The sequence below is a fragment of the Vanellus vanellus genome (assembly GCF_965231255.1).
Source record: "Vanellus vanellus genome assembly, chromosome: 24".
Taxonomy (NCBI): Eukaryota; Metazoa; Chordata; class Aves; order Charadriiformes; family Charadriidae; genus Vanellus; species Vanellus vanellus.
This window is the reverse complement of record NC_138929.1, coordinates 5,987,580-6,001,213: the sequence shown is the minus strand read 5'-3', so window position 1 is coordinate 6,001,213 and position 13,634 is coordinate 5,987,580. Positions and strand designations below refer to the sequence as shown.

Here is a 13,634-nt window from a genome sequence, read left to right as displayed (position 1 = left end):
GGTCTTCGCCTGGCTCTTGAGCTCAGTGGCAGGCAGAGGGGACTCAGTCCCTGGCAGGACGAGGTGAACACAGCTGTTTCTCTGGACCTTTACAACCAAAGGTCTCGAGAAGCTGTACCAGGCTCTGGAGCGCTGGCATCCCTGCAAGCCAGCAGCTCCAACCCTCAGCTCGCTCTCCACGTGGAAGCAGAGGTTGGGGAAGTTCAGTACCAGGAGCTCTTGGACCCCAGCTTAGGAACGTGGGGAAAAAAAACAAGACTTCCACCACCTGCTGCTGCTGCCGGAGGAGCTGTGGTACAAGTGGAAGTGTGTTGGATGGCCCAGCACAACCAGCAACTTCCTCAAACCCGCTTGTGGCCTGGGCTGCTGCAGGCATGGGGGCCGAGCCACAGCTTACTGCCCTCACCCAGCATCAAGCCTGGGGCTGAACCACCACAACTGTCCCAGTTTGAGGGACTGGTGAGGCCCCACCTCGAATACTGTGTTCAATTTTGGGCCCCTCACCACAAGAAAGACATTAAGGCGCTGGAGCATTTCCAGAGAAGGGCAACAGAGCTGGTGAGGGGTCTGGAGCACAAATCTGATGAGGAGCGGCTGAGGGAACTGCGGGTGTTGAGGCTGGAGAAAAGGAGGCTGAGGGGAGACCTCATCGCTCTCTACAGCTCCCTGAAAGTAGAGGGTGTAGCAAGGGGGGGTTGGTCTCTGCTCCCAAGAAATACACACTGGGACAAGAGGAAATTGCCTCAAATTGTACCAGGGGAGGTTTAGGATGGAGATTAGGAAAAATTCCTTCATGGAAAGGGGTGTCAAGCATTGGCAAAGGCTGCCCAGGGCAGTGTTGGCATCGCCATCCCTGGAGGTATTTAACAGAGGGGCAGAGGTGGTGCTGAGGGACATGGGTTAGTGGTGGTTTGGGCAGTGGACTCAATGATCTTAAAGGTCTCTTCCAACCCAGACAATCCTATGATATCATATTTGTTTCAACCCTCGGATTTCCTTATTTTTCCGCAGTTCCCCTTTCTGGGTGGGGAGGGTTCATCGGGTGAGAGAATTGTCTAAATGACAATAAGTTGTTGTGGGTTCCTCAAGCTGTAGCAGCGATGCTGCAGGTGGGATCCACTGCGGCACTCCAGGCAGGGCTGGGCAGCGAGCCTTGGGGACAAGCACGGCTCACTTGCTACCCTGCGGGGCCCAGGACACTGCAGCCTCAGGACACGCATTGTGAATAAAGGAGGACCAGCACCATGGCAGCACGTCAGCCCTCGGAAATACTGCCGGGAGGATGCAGGGCCGCTCTGACTGCAGCCCTCGCACTGCACCACTCAGCACCACAATAGCTAACCATGACGTTCGCACAGACAGACAGACACCCACTTCTTGGCCAACCAGTTTTATTACTCAAGTCCAAAGGTAAAGGGGTTCGATACTCACACTTGCAGCAGCTGGTTAAACAGGAGGCACGGCCCTTAACGCAGGCAATGGGGACAGGAGGCGCCTGCTGCCTGGAGCACACCCTGCCAGCGAACACAGCAACTGGAGCACGAAGCAGCACAGGGGCAAGGCACACCGGTTCCTCCCTCAGCCCTGGCAGTGCTGCAGGTCCTCCTTGGCCTTCAGTTCACAGAAATTAGCGTTCTCCTTGCCAGAGACGGGTGACACTGTCACAAAAACAGCTGGAAACAGCAGGTAATGAGCACTTCAGGGGCAAGAAAAGCCTTCGGCCCCCAGAGGCAGCTCCTGAGCACAGCTGTGCCTGCTGAGAGCGACGGGCTTGTAAACCCAGCACACCCGGATCACTTACAGCTGTTCCGCCCTGAGCCTGCGTGAAAGCATTCACCCTGGCAACTGCTGTAGAAATAACAGTCGACGTTCACCCACATGAAACATCGGGGAGCACCATTTTCCTGCTAACCAGCATAAAGTCTGAAGACAGCGTAAGGGCTTGACCCATCTGCTACTGCTCCGGTTGATGCTCAAACTGGTGCGGCATTTCCCTTACCCGGGGCCGATACAGTCTCAGATCTTCAACTCATCTATATTTCATACCGTTTGTCTTGCTGCAGAAAAGCACGTGCCCTTGCTGAGGTCAGCTCCAAACCCTGCGCTCTCAGCTCAGCCAGAGCAAAGATGTAGCATTGTTCTTGGCAGCATAAATATGTGGATTCGTAAATATCTTTTTCAAGGCTAGCGTATATAAAAATCACATTCGCCCTGCAGCAGCATGTCCTTAATTACAGGTCAGAAGGGGGCTCTGCTCTGTTCTCAAATTGTAACATGCTGTCACTGCAAACCAAGGCCGGCAGGAGGAGGCAGCCAGTGCAGAAGCCCTCTACAACATCTTGTTTTGCTTTGCTTGAAGTGGTTAGAAGTGGAAAAAAAAAAAAAAAAAAAAAAAATCGATCGATTTAAAACACAGACATAATCACTTCACCGTTCTTTGGTACAAACATTGGCCACAATAACCCACTGGGACATTTGACACCACAAGCACACGGCACGCTTCAAGTTTAAGAAGTGCTTGACATTTCTTTTTTTTGCTATTTAAAAAAATAAAAAAAAAAAAAGGAGACACTTCTAAAGAACCACTCGCCAGCCATGTGCCCAGAATTTCTGCTGCTTTTTAAACACACACCATATTCTTAATTAATTTTATCCCTTGAGAGTCCAACTGCAAAACCCCAGCTATCGCTTCCGCTCGCCTTTTTGTGTCCTTTTCTTCTCCTTTTCCTTCCGCTCCTGCTTGGCTAGCTTATCCTTCTCTCGCTGGAGCTTATCTTGCTCTTTTTTCTTCTGGAACTCATCTCGCAGCAGCTCCCGTTCCAGTTTCCTGGCATTCAAGACGTCCTCCACGTTTGTGTTTCGGAAGAGCGCTGGTGGTGAGTTAAGGGCAAGCAACTCTCTGGCTGAAGCCGCACAGCTTCTGCTCTGCAGCCGTATTTTGGAGCTCTAACCCAGACACCACCTTTATTCTATCTCCCCCTTCACTTTCCGACTCCCACTTTGGCTTCCTTACCCAGCGGGTAAGGAGATTGGGAACCAGGAATGGAGAAAGAAAAAGGAATCTCTTTTTTCCAAATAGAAAAGTCACGTAGGGCACACTGCCTAGAAAAGGCTTTTTTCCTAGAAAAAACAAGTTGCCTACAGTATTTTAAGACTGGTATGTTAAAAAAAAGTGTAAAACCTCTACAAACTGAAGAGGAAGAAAAACAGTACACATGTTACAGCTTCCTCAGGTAGATTCTCTACAGCTGTGTGTGCCATGCATGTTTTTACATACACATGCACATACATATGTGTGTGTGTCTGCATACACTGATCACAGGTGACACCCCCAGGACAGGGAGCCAACAGCCAGTGGGTGCAGAGCATTCCCGGCAGCTCCATACCAGTCCCAGCTGACAGGACAGGAATGGTGCCACACACTGCTAGCCACAGGAGGAGGCTGCAGGCATGGGAAGGGCTGAGGCAGCTCGTACCACGGATCACCACGTGTGCTCTCTCCTGCAGCCACCAGTGGCAAATGCTTTGGGACAAGCATTAGAAAGAGCCAGTGGGTGTCTCCTCCACTGTCTCTTCCTCCCAACTATCAATAATGCAGGGACAAGAATAATTTAGGTTTCACTTCTTAATTACATGATAAAACCGGCTTCCATCTTAAACTGGCCAGCTGGTGAGCTCAAGGAACATCCCAAATTATTGTGTTGAAAAAAACATGGGATACTCAGTCCTTGTTCACCATTAAAGTTCAGCTGCACCATGGCCTCACGAGTTTCACAGTAGTTTTGATTCAGTTGGACTTTTAATAATTCCTGACATGATTTACCTCTCTGGACACCAATTAACATTAAGGTGATGTTCTGGGAGAATTATCCTTATTAACAGCATGTTCTGTGAAGCTCCCGAGAGGGTGGAAGAGGGAAGGAAGAAACAGAAGGGAGAAAGGAGAATGACAGGATCAGTCTCAGCTGTGCACACAGGGCAGGGAGCGGCAAGACCTCCAGTTTTCACTATGAGAATGGTCAGGTTACCTGAGAAGAAAAATTAAAAGGTGCCCTAAAGAAACAGGGAGTATCAGCCTGGATAAGGAAGGATGGGAAACTCACCATGAAAGCTGCCTTCCTTCCAAAAAGCCTGAGTCACCGAGGATTCAAAGGATACATTTTTCCGATCCAATATTTACTGCTGCTGCAATTGATCCATCCTGTTCATCCTCACCAGTGAGAGAATTAAGGAAATATGGACATCAGTAACGGACTTGTGCCTCCATACAGTCACACTAAACTCAAAACATGTCAATTAACAACTTTATCAAGCCATAAGGAAGAAGCTAAAAAATAATGCAGACAATCAAGGAGCCAGCAAGCACAAACCCCCATGTTCCACTCCTTCCCCCTGCTCGAGCGGCAGTCACCATTCCCTCCTGTTCAAGGAAGAGCTTGATCTTCAGCACCACAAGAGGTAACTTCAAACTCTCCCGCTCTCTGCATACTCTCTCTAGAGGGGATCTTCTCAGCAGATTTCTCAAGAAGGAAATTAAATGCATTAACTACCCTGCACAGAGTTACTGGGAGGTACTTCGCTCCCCTTCTACAACACACTCAGAGTGAGCAAACTTTCCCCAGCCAAGCAGGCGGTGGCGGGAGTGTGGAAATGGCAGAGGAATAGACTCAAAGCAGCGTTTGCTCACGGCATACCACGAACTAGGAGCTTCCATGCTATCTTCCATGGAAATTATTGTATCGTGGAGAAGAAAGATTGAAAACTTTCTCCAATTCTCCTCACTAGACACTGCAAAGCTGGAAAGGTGTTTTAGGAGATTTTTAATAAACACTATCCTTCGAAGCACTGAGTCAGGAAAAGGATATTCCTCCTCATCCGTCACGTTGGCGTACTGGGCCAGGAGGGCGGCTTTCCTTTGCTTCTCCTCCTGGGAGACCTCCTTTGGCTTCACCACAATCCTGGCCTGCTTCTCCATCATGCTGGCGATGGCCTGGATCTCATCTGACAAGAAGACGAGTCAGAGCGTCAGTCAGCCCCTGCAGCCAAGTCCCGGCTGCCAGATGCCACACGCTGCTGCTTCCCACACCCACAGCCCCCAAAAGGCACCGTCCCACTGTCACAGGCTCCGTCCTGGCTGCAGGGAGGCAGATATCACTGAGGACAAGTGCACCGAGCAGAAGGGAGAAGTCTTCTTCCCCTTATCCCCCACCCTTCTCCCAGGAGCCTTCTCGCAAGTGCCGTCAGCACACAGAGCGCAGCAAACCAGCCAGATTTGGGAATTCAGTCTAAGGACTAAGGTAGCAGGAGCTGCTGAAGAGCCACCGAGGAGGCGGCTCCGGCCGGCGCCACATCTGATATGGTGATGTGACACCGGCTTCTCCTTGCAAGGAGGAATCCTCCCGTGCTGCACGCAGCCACGATCGGACACTATTTTTCCTGCAGCAAGGGAAGTTTCACAATGAAACTTCGAAATCAGTAAGACTCTTGCTAATGAAAATCCATTTTACTCCAAATTGCATTCTCCTCTGGTTAAAAAAGGCTTAGTTCATTTAACCACGTACTTAAAGCCACGTTAAATAGAAATTCTGAAAACCCAAAGTGATGGATCAGTTTAATACTCTTCCTTTTCTACCTACCTAGGGAAATGAACAGCTGATTTACCTTTTAACATTGAAGTTCTGCTGCCCATTTCTTAAAATTACATTTGGGTTTTGACACCACACTTTTTTTAGTTTGTTAATAACTTATCCTTGGGATTCTCTTATTCTAAGTAGATACTGACTTCATTGGGGATTTATCCTTTTATGGAACCACAGTGAAATAATTAAATCCTTGCATTTCTAACAACCCAGACACACACTGCTACTTTCTTTCTGTGACAAGTAAGAAAAATCCCTGTGGGTAACCAATGGTGTGAGCAGGAGGACGCCAACAGCTGCTCCAGCGATTCCAATCACTTGTCCCCAAAACACACATTTATTTTACTTAATGCACAGAATAGCGTAACTTTTCCTTGTCCCAAGGCAAGGTTAGGCCAAGGACAGGCTTCAGTGAATTTCTGGGGAAAGCTGCTGAACTGCTGTGTGCTTCAACTGCCTCATCTACAAAGAGGAGGTGAGCGATAATTGTGAAATGCGGAGGTTTAGAGAAGAAAAGTGCTATATAAATGCAGGCCTTATGACACGGGCTCACTATTTCTAGGATGACATCAGTCAGTAACAATATTCTCTTTGCAACCAGAACCAACAAAAAAAATGCAAAGCAAACAAAAAGCAGGATTTAGCCAAAAGGGGTGTTATATTGTCACAGGCTATGGTTGGGCCCGTGCAGATGGAAGATCACTAATTGATCCATGCAGTGTGCTTAAACCAGCAAAATCTTTCCAGCATATGACTTCATTGTACCCCAGAGCTCTACTCAATGACCAGAACAAGCCCCGCCCCCGATAAACAAGAACAAGATGGAGGTCTTCGGTCCTGAGCTGACAGCTGAAGACGAGGGATGAATTCAGAGAGGGTACAAAGAAGCTTTATACATGGGGGGCTTTATACATGACTAGGAAAGGAGCAGCGTTAGTATAGCAGCAGCAGCCTCACAGAGCTTCCCCCCCTACAAGTGTTTATGGGGAAAAAAAGGACAGTTTTAAGAGAAGATTTTGAAAGAGGAAAATAAGGATGCTTTCCTGATATGTACTGGGACCTTCTCCTGGGGTGAGCAGCTGCAGAAGGGACAGCACTACTCGCCGTAGGTGCAGTTTAGTAGCATAAAAACACTTGCTTTCCAAACTGGCGTAAACCAAAGAAGCAGAGGCATTTAAACCATAACATCTGCACTAGCTGCCATTGCTACATCGTTAGCATTTAATGGAGAGAAAGCCCAGGTGTTCTGCGAAAGGAAATTTTAAAAATCCTACAGAAAAAAAAAAAAAAAAAAAAACCTTTTCCTCTGCAGGATTATGAAGCCAAAGGGAACAGCCAGAAGTGAAACTACTCATCCTCATTTCATATTTCAAGACAAAACAGTACATAAGCAGCAATGGCAATAAGAAGCAAGTCATATCTGCAAACATATTAGCAGTGTTGGTTTTAACTCCAAACAGGACGAACACACAGTTCTCATCTTGGTAAGGCCCTGCACATTACTCATACCACGAGGAAAGGCATACCGAGCAGTGACACTACCTTCTTTTTTCTCTTTGGCGTCAACAATCTGAGATTCAGACCACTTCTCGACTACTTCCCTGCAAACATCGTTTAAGAGATCTTCTTCCTAGTAAGGGAAAAGAGACTTCTCAGTCTTGGAACAAAGTTGGTCTGCTTTAAACAAGCATGAATCAGATATGAAAAGCACCAGCTGCAAAGAATCTGAACACCCAGCGATAAGCTCAAGCGACGCTTTGCGCACAAAATCTGCTCATTAAATGCACATATGGGACTTCGGTTAACCTGGGACAATACAAGTCATGCGATGCACTTACTTGTTGACACAGCTCAGGACTAGAGATACCCTTGACCTGCTATACAAACACAAGGTGCCAAGGCTGCCATCCACCAGCTCTGCACCGCGCTGGGCGATGCCATATCACTGCAGTGGTTTACTTTTCATGTGACAGAACTCTAACAATACACGCTGGTTTCATAGTGGCGGGCTGTCTAGGTGCACCAGCCCTACAAACACCAAAGGAAAGGCAGTTGAGATACCTTCACTCTAGAAATCTACTGCCCAGCATCGTCTCTCCTCTTGAGCAAGGCTGTGGAGAAGCTACTCAAAGGCCACCTCCAAGCCAGTCTCACAAAAGCAGATAGATTAGACGGGATACAACATGGGTGAGGGCCAGTACAGAGCTGAAACCACTTTGGTGGGACTGATAGACCATCTCCTTCCTCCAACAGGGATATTCTTGTCCCCATTGACCTGACTGGAGCATTAACCATGATGCAGAGGTGCCAGTGGAATGCATTCCCACTGTTGCTCATTGCTGAGGGAGACTTTAAAATTCAGGGAGAAAGGAAATACACCCAGCCAGCAACAGGATGGTATTCCCATCACCAGATCCTTCGCTTGTGGAAGTTCCTCCGTGACTACCTCTCTCCCAGTGCACACGTACAGCTTCTCAGGGCACTGACCACCACCCTAACTCAAGTTCCAGCAGTAGACAGGTGACACGCTACTCTACCACATCTCAGCACACGCAGTGACAGCCTGTCTGTGAGAATTGCCCAACAAGCGAGTTCACGTTACAGAAGCCGAATCCAGGTAAGAAACACAATCCTGATAAAAGAGAAAAGTGTTTTGAAGAGTTACAGCCAGGAGCATTTCACGGGGAAGACCTATGCATACAACAGGCAGGAAGTTTCAATATTTTTTTGTTTATTTGGCTCATCAACACTAAATCAGGTTTGTCCATGGCTTAGGAAAAACCAGCAGCAGAGAGGCAGTGGGGCTTGAGGAGAGCTGATAACAAACAGAAACTAGCTGGCCAGGGACACCTGAGGGACGAGCCAGCTGGGATTGAGACATCCCCTTCCCCTGCACCTTGGCAGGTCTGGCCGGTGCACTGCAGGTGTTAATAGTCAGGCTAGATCCAGCACTGCCTGCAAATCCCTGCAGTCATCCTGCTCTCCTGAGGCAGCAGCACTTGCACTCGAGCAGGCACAAATCAGGCAGCAAAGTGATGGCGACCACTTACTAGAGCTGCTCTGCCAGCCCTGACCATCGCCTACCCTGCTTGTGCCAAAAGCTAGCTCTGAGAGGCATAAAATCTGATAAACTCTGCCTAGAAAAGAGTTTCTTACAAAGTTGTGTAGGAACCAGACCTCCACCGTCTGCCCCTTTCCCCACCCTTCACAGCCACTGGCATTTCAAAGACGAGCACACCAAACCCCTGCATACAGACTGCCCACCAAAGAGACACCAAGTTCACGATTCTCATCTTGAAAACTTGGGCACAAGGTACCCAGAGAAAGCACTTTCAAGCTCCAGGAGAGGCTGTCACTGAGAACATTACTCATCCAGCAGTGCAAAGCTCAACTGCATGGGGGACAGCAAAAAAAACATTGAGTTCTCCACAACTGTGTGACAGATGAGGAGATAAAAAAGCACACAAGAATCTCTCCACCTTTTGCTCCAATACAAATAAAGAACAACTCAGAATAAGGTCCTCCCACCCCGAGCCTACAACAGCTAAGCACAAAATTCTGCGCGTAACAGGCAGACGGCAGGAGAACTGACACACAGCGATACCATCACACAAAGCAGCTGAGCACCAAGATCACGAGCACAGTTCAGGGCTGTACACACAGCAGAACAAGGTCCCCGGATTGGGGAGGAGATGCTACAAGGACAAACACGTGGGATATTCGAGGCCATGAGAGGAGCTGATCTGCGAATAAAGAAACAGCAGAAGGATGAAAGGTTTGTGATTCCCACTGATATCAGACTCCATTTTAAGAAGTCAATGTGCCTTTAACGAGAGTAGATCCAGAGGACAGGATGATGCTGCTAAAATCAGATATAAGAACGGATGGTTTAGGCCTGGAAGAACCCACTGACCCCACTCCCACCAGGAGATGACACAGAGACCCTCACAGGAACACACACTGGATAAGCAGACCAGCAACAAGCATGACGTGCGCAGAAATGCCGTTTCAAGTGCCAGTCAGACCAACCCTTTTAGCCCTCAGAGACATAGCTAAGTCATGAAAATCAGCATGGTTCAAGGACATGGAAGACATTAAGGTTTTTAAGTGCCAGAAACACTCACAGTAAAAAGATTCTCCTTGATGGATGGGCTCCCCAGGTGTGGGGAATGCTGGCCTATCAGAATCAAGGCTGGCAAAACTTTGTCCAACTTATGCCAGGAGAGAAGGCTGAGAGAGACATATTCCCTGGACGCCTGGTTTCAGTATGTAGGAGGAAGAAAATCGTGCAAGTGATGACAGAAGAATGGCAGTAAGTGGGAAAGAAAATGAACAGCAGACTAACAATGATGGCAGAGACCTGCACAACCTTCTAATGAGGGTTTGAGCAACAAGGAACAACCACGTATTTGTGTATCAGTGGAGGCAGGTCTACGAGGGGAGAAGAACACAAAAGTGAGATGTTCTAGCGATCCCAGAAACAGGATGAAAAAAACAGCCTTGGAGCTCATATTCAGAAAAGAAGAAACGAAAGATCAAGAGGGCACTATGCGAATGGACACAAATGACGCAACAGAAGAGAAACACGATGGGGGATCCTGGGCAAAAATACACCATTACAGAAGGAGGCACAGAAGTTCGTCACACAGTGCAGGCCATTCGCTGTAGCACCCTTCCATCTGACCATGGTCTGGATGGAGACCCTCTTGCACAGCACCGACTCCTGTGCCCCTGGGAGACTCACCCCCCACGTACAAGAGCAAACACTACTAATGGCGGTGGAGTTCAGAGCGCTGAGGGAGCAACAACCAAATAGCTTCACCCAGTATTGCCCACAAACAAGAAATTATGTTGGTTTAGAGGTTAGTAAATACAGAGAAAAATTAACTATGGAAAATACAAGCAATCTGGACTCTGTCTGGTTTAAAGAGAAGTGAACAGAAAAAGATCTCGGTTCTGAGTTTCTTGATTTGAAATGTTTACATCTGAATAAACTCAGGGAACTAATGGACGACATTGTCAGGACTGAGGAACCATGGACGTGAGTGCAGAGGTTGCCTGAAATTTATGTTTGTGAGGGCTGTCAAAAAAACCCCAAAAAACGACCTGGAATTTGTGAATAGAACAAAGAGATAATACTCGGCAAGAAAGGCTCAAATTAACCAAATAAAAGATTATTTCAAAAGGATCTGGGGGTCGCGGTAGACAGTAAATTATCCATGGCCCAGCAATGTGCCCTTGTTGCCAAAAAGGCCAATGGAATCCTGGGCTGCATAGGGAAGAGTGTGGCCAGTAGGTCGAGGGAGGTCATTCTCCCCCTCTACTCTGCACTGGTGAGGCCACAACTGGAATACTGTGTCCAGTTTTGGGCTCCCCAGTTCAAGAGGGACAGGGAACTTCTGGAGCGAGTCCAGCGAAGGGCAACTAAGATGATTAAGGGATTGGAGCATCTGCCTTATGAGGAAAGGCTGAGAGCGCTGGGACTCTTTAGCCTGGAGAAGAGAAGGCTGAGGGGAGACCTTATTATGGCGTACAAGTATCTAAAGGGTGGGTTGAAGGAGGATGGAGCCAGGCTCTTCTCAATGGTTCCCAGTGACAGGACGAGAGGTAATGGGCACAAGTTAGAACACAGGAAGTTCCGTTCAAATACACGGAAACACTTCTTTACGGTGAGGGTGACAGAGCACTGGCAGAGGCTGCCCAGGGAGGTTGTGGAGTCCCCTTCTCTGAAGATTTTCAAGACCCGCCTGGATGCAGTCCTGAGTAATGTGCTCTAGGCAATCCTGCTTTAGCAGGGGAGTTGGACTAGATGATCTCTAGAGGTGCCTTCTAACTCTGAAAATTCTGTGATTCCGTGATAAGCATAGAGTCTACAAATAGAGAAAAAATGCACTGACTGAGTAGAAAAAGTAATTAGAAAGTCTGAGGGTTCAAGTGGCAAAAAGGTTTTATAAAAATTGCAGAAAAATCAAAGCGAGTTCAAACTTGCAAACAAAGCAAAAGTCAGCTGTGACTGTGACACAAAAAAGAAAATGAAGAGAAGAAATGGGGCTGTGGTGCAACATGTACAGGATAAAGACAGCCCAGAACTTGATAAAAATGACAATCCTGCACCGGTTCTCAAACTGGGCGGCAGTGCAAGAGAAGGGTAACTCAGCACTAAAGAAAAAAGGGGAAATATCAGACCATAACGCAGCCCACTGCGGGTCAAGGGACAGCCACCGCGCTACATACCTCCAGAGCTGGGACAGAGCAGGCACAGCGAAATGCAAAGCCCATGTTGGGCTTGCGAGTCTGCAACTGGCATGGCCAAGGATCAGACATGGGCTCTGCCTTTGGTGATGAAATGAAGCAAGCCTGGTAACTACAGGCAAGTTAGTTAATCTCAGCTATTTTTGAACAGCATTTTCTAAAGACGTTTTGCTCTGTCTCTAACGTCAGCAGGATGCACTGTTTGGTCCTCTGATTATTTTAGGCACAAAGCCACACTGCCAATGTGACGTTTCTTTTAAAAACCAACTTACTGCCTGTGCCCTAGGGTGGCAAAGGGATGGTAGAGGCAGCGAAGAGGTGCTCTGTCTTTTAGGAAAACCAGTTTACAATGGCATGCAGTCAGTGAATGGAAGTAATTATGTGATATAGTTACCCGTGATAAAAAAAGCTGATTGTAACGACTAAGTTCCTTTGGGTTTTGTGCTCTTATACAGCCATTTAGGGAGGAAATCAGCAACAGCCATTGAGCAGACTATTATTCAACAGCGGTGTACGCTCCCTATTTATCATTTTACACTACAAAATATCTATGCAACATCCTGAGATATAGATGTCATCTAAACCTTACAGCCCCCAAAGGAGATGATTATTGAAAAGAAATTCTTTTCTACACTCTCCTAACTCTCTCCCACAACTCTTTTTTTTTTTTTTTTTTGGGGGGGGGGAGGGCGGGCACTGCCCACCCCCGAGAACTCCAGCCCCTGCCCACACACACTGGCAGCGCAGGTAAACTCTGTCCCTGCTGGGAGACGGACTCCGGCTCCGGCCTGATCCACGGGGCTGACCCCTGGAAGCCAACACGGTGCTGTGAGGAACGGGATGGGCCGGAGGAACGAGGACCACCTAACACAGCTATCCTTGAGCCGCTCTAAAAGATTTGTTCTTAAACATCACCACGTAAACCGCGCTTGGGCACTACCAGAAACCCACCCAGCTCGCGGGCTAAACCCCGCGGCCTCCACACCAATAAAATCCGACCCTTTTCTCCCCCCACGCTCCACAGCGGCTGCCAAAGTTTCCCATCAGCCTCAAAACCGACACCGAAGAAAACCCCAACTCAACGCCGAACACCCGAAGGGCCGAGACAGGCCCCCGAAGGTGCTGGGGGACCCCCCCCCCTCCCGGGGGAGGCGGTCACCTGCTCCGGGGCTTCAGGGCGGTCATACCCGCGCCTCCACTGAGAGGACACCCCCCGGCCCGGAGCGGCGCAGCCCCTCACCAGGCAGGCGGCCAGGACGCCGCGCAGCGCCTCCAGCCGCTCCTCGTCGCTCTCTTCCTCACGGAGCAGCCCCTGGATGTAGGCACCGTAAACGGCGCGGTCCAGGCCCAGCGCCTCCAGCCGCGCCGCCAGCCAGGCCTCAAAACCCCCCGCTGCCGCCGCCGCCGCTGCCTCCCCGCCGGGCGCCGCCATCTTGGAGCCGCGCCGCCGCCACCGCACATGCGCACACGGCCGCCCGCGGGAAGAGCGGCGGAGCGCGACGGTGGCCGCGGAGGACAAACTTAAGGCGGAGGCGGCGGCGGCTGCGGCGACGGAGGGGACGGCGCTCACAGCACCCAACCCGCTGGGGAGCGGCCGTGCCCGCCGAGGCGGCTCAGCCGGAGCTCGAGCCTGCTCTCCGCCACTCCTTCCCCTCAGAAGCGGCGAACGTGTTGCGCCGCCTTCGCGGGGGGGGGGGGGGCGGTATGTCCCTGCGCGGCCGCCGTAGCGCCGCCGTTAGGGGC

At 49.5% G+C, this 13,634-nt stretch overlaps 1 protein-coding gene across 1 annotated transcript; it reads right to left on the bottom strand.

The window, feature by feature from the left end:
• Positions 1-1,380: 1,380 nt before the first annotated feature.
• On the bottom strand, positions 1,381-13,323 carry CCDC43 (coiled-coil domain containing 43; the record flags this gene model as incomplete). The annotated part of the gene is made up of 5 exons (XM_082494906.1): positions 1,381-2,870; positions 4,159-4,217; positions 4,866-5,001; positions 7,182-7,269; positions 13,132-13,323. 5 exons carry the CDS (start codon positions 13,321-13,323, stop codon positions 2,683-2,685), a joined length of 663 nt encoding a protein of 220 aa, XP_082351032.1. The 3' UTR covers positions 1,381-2,682.
• Positions 13,324-13,634: the final 311 nt, after the last annotated feature.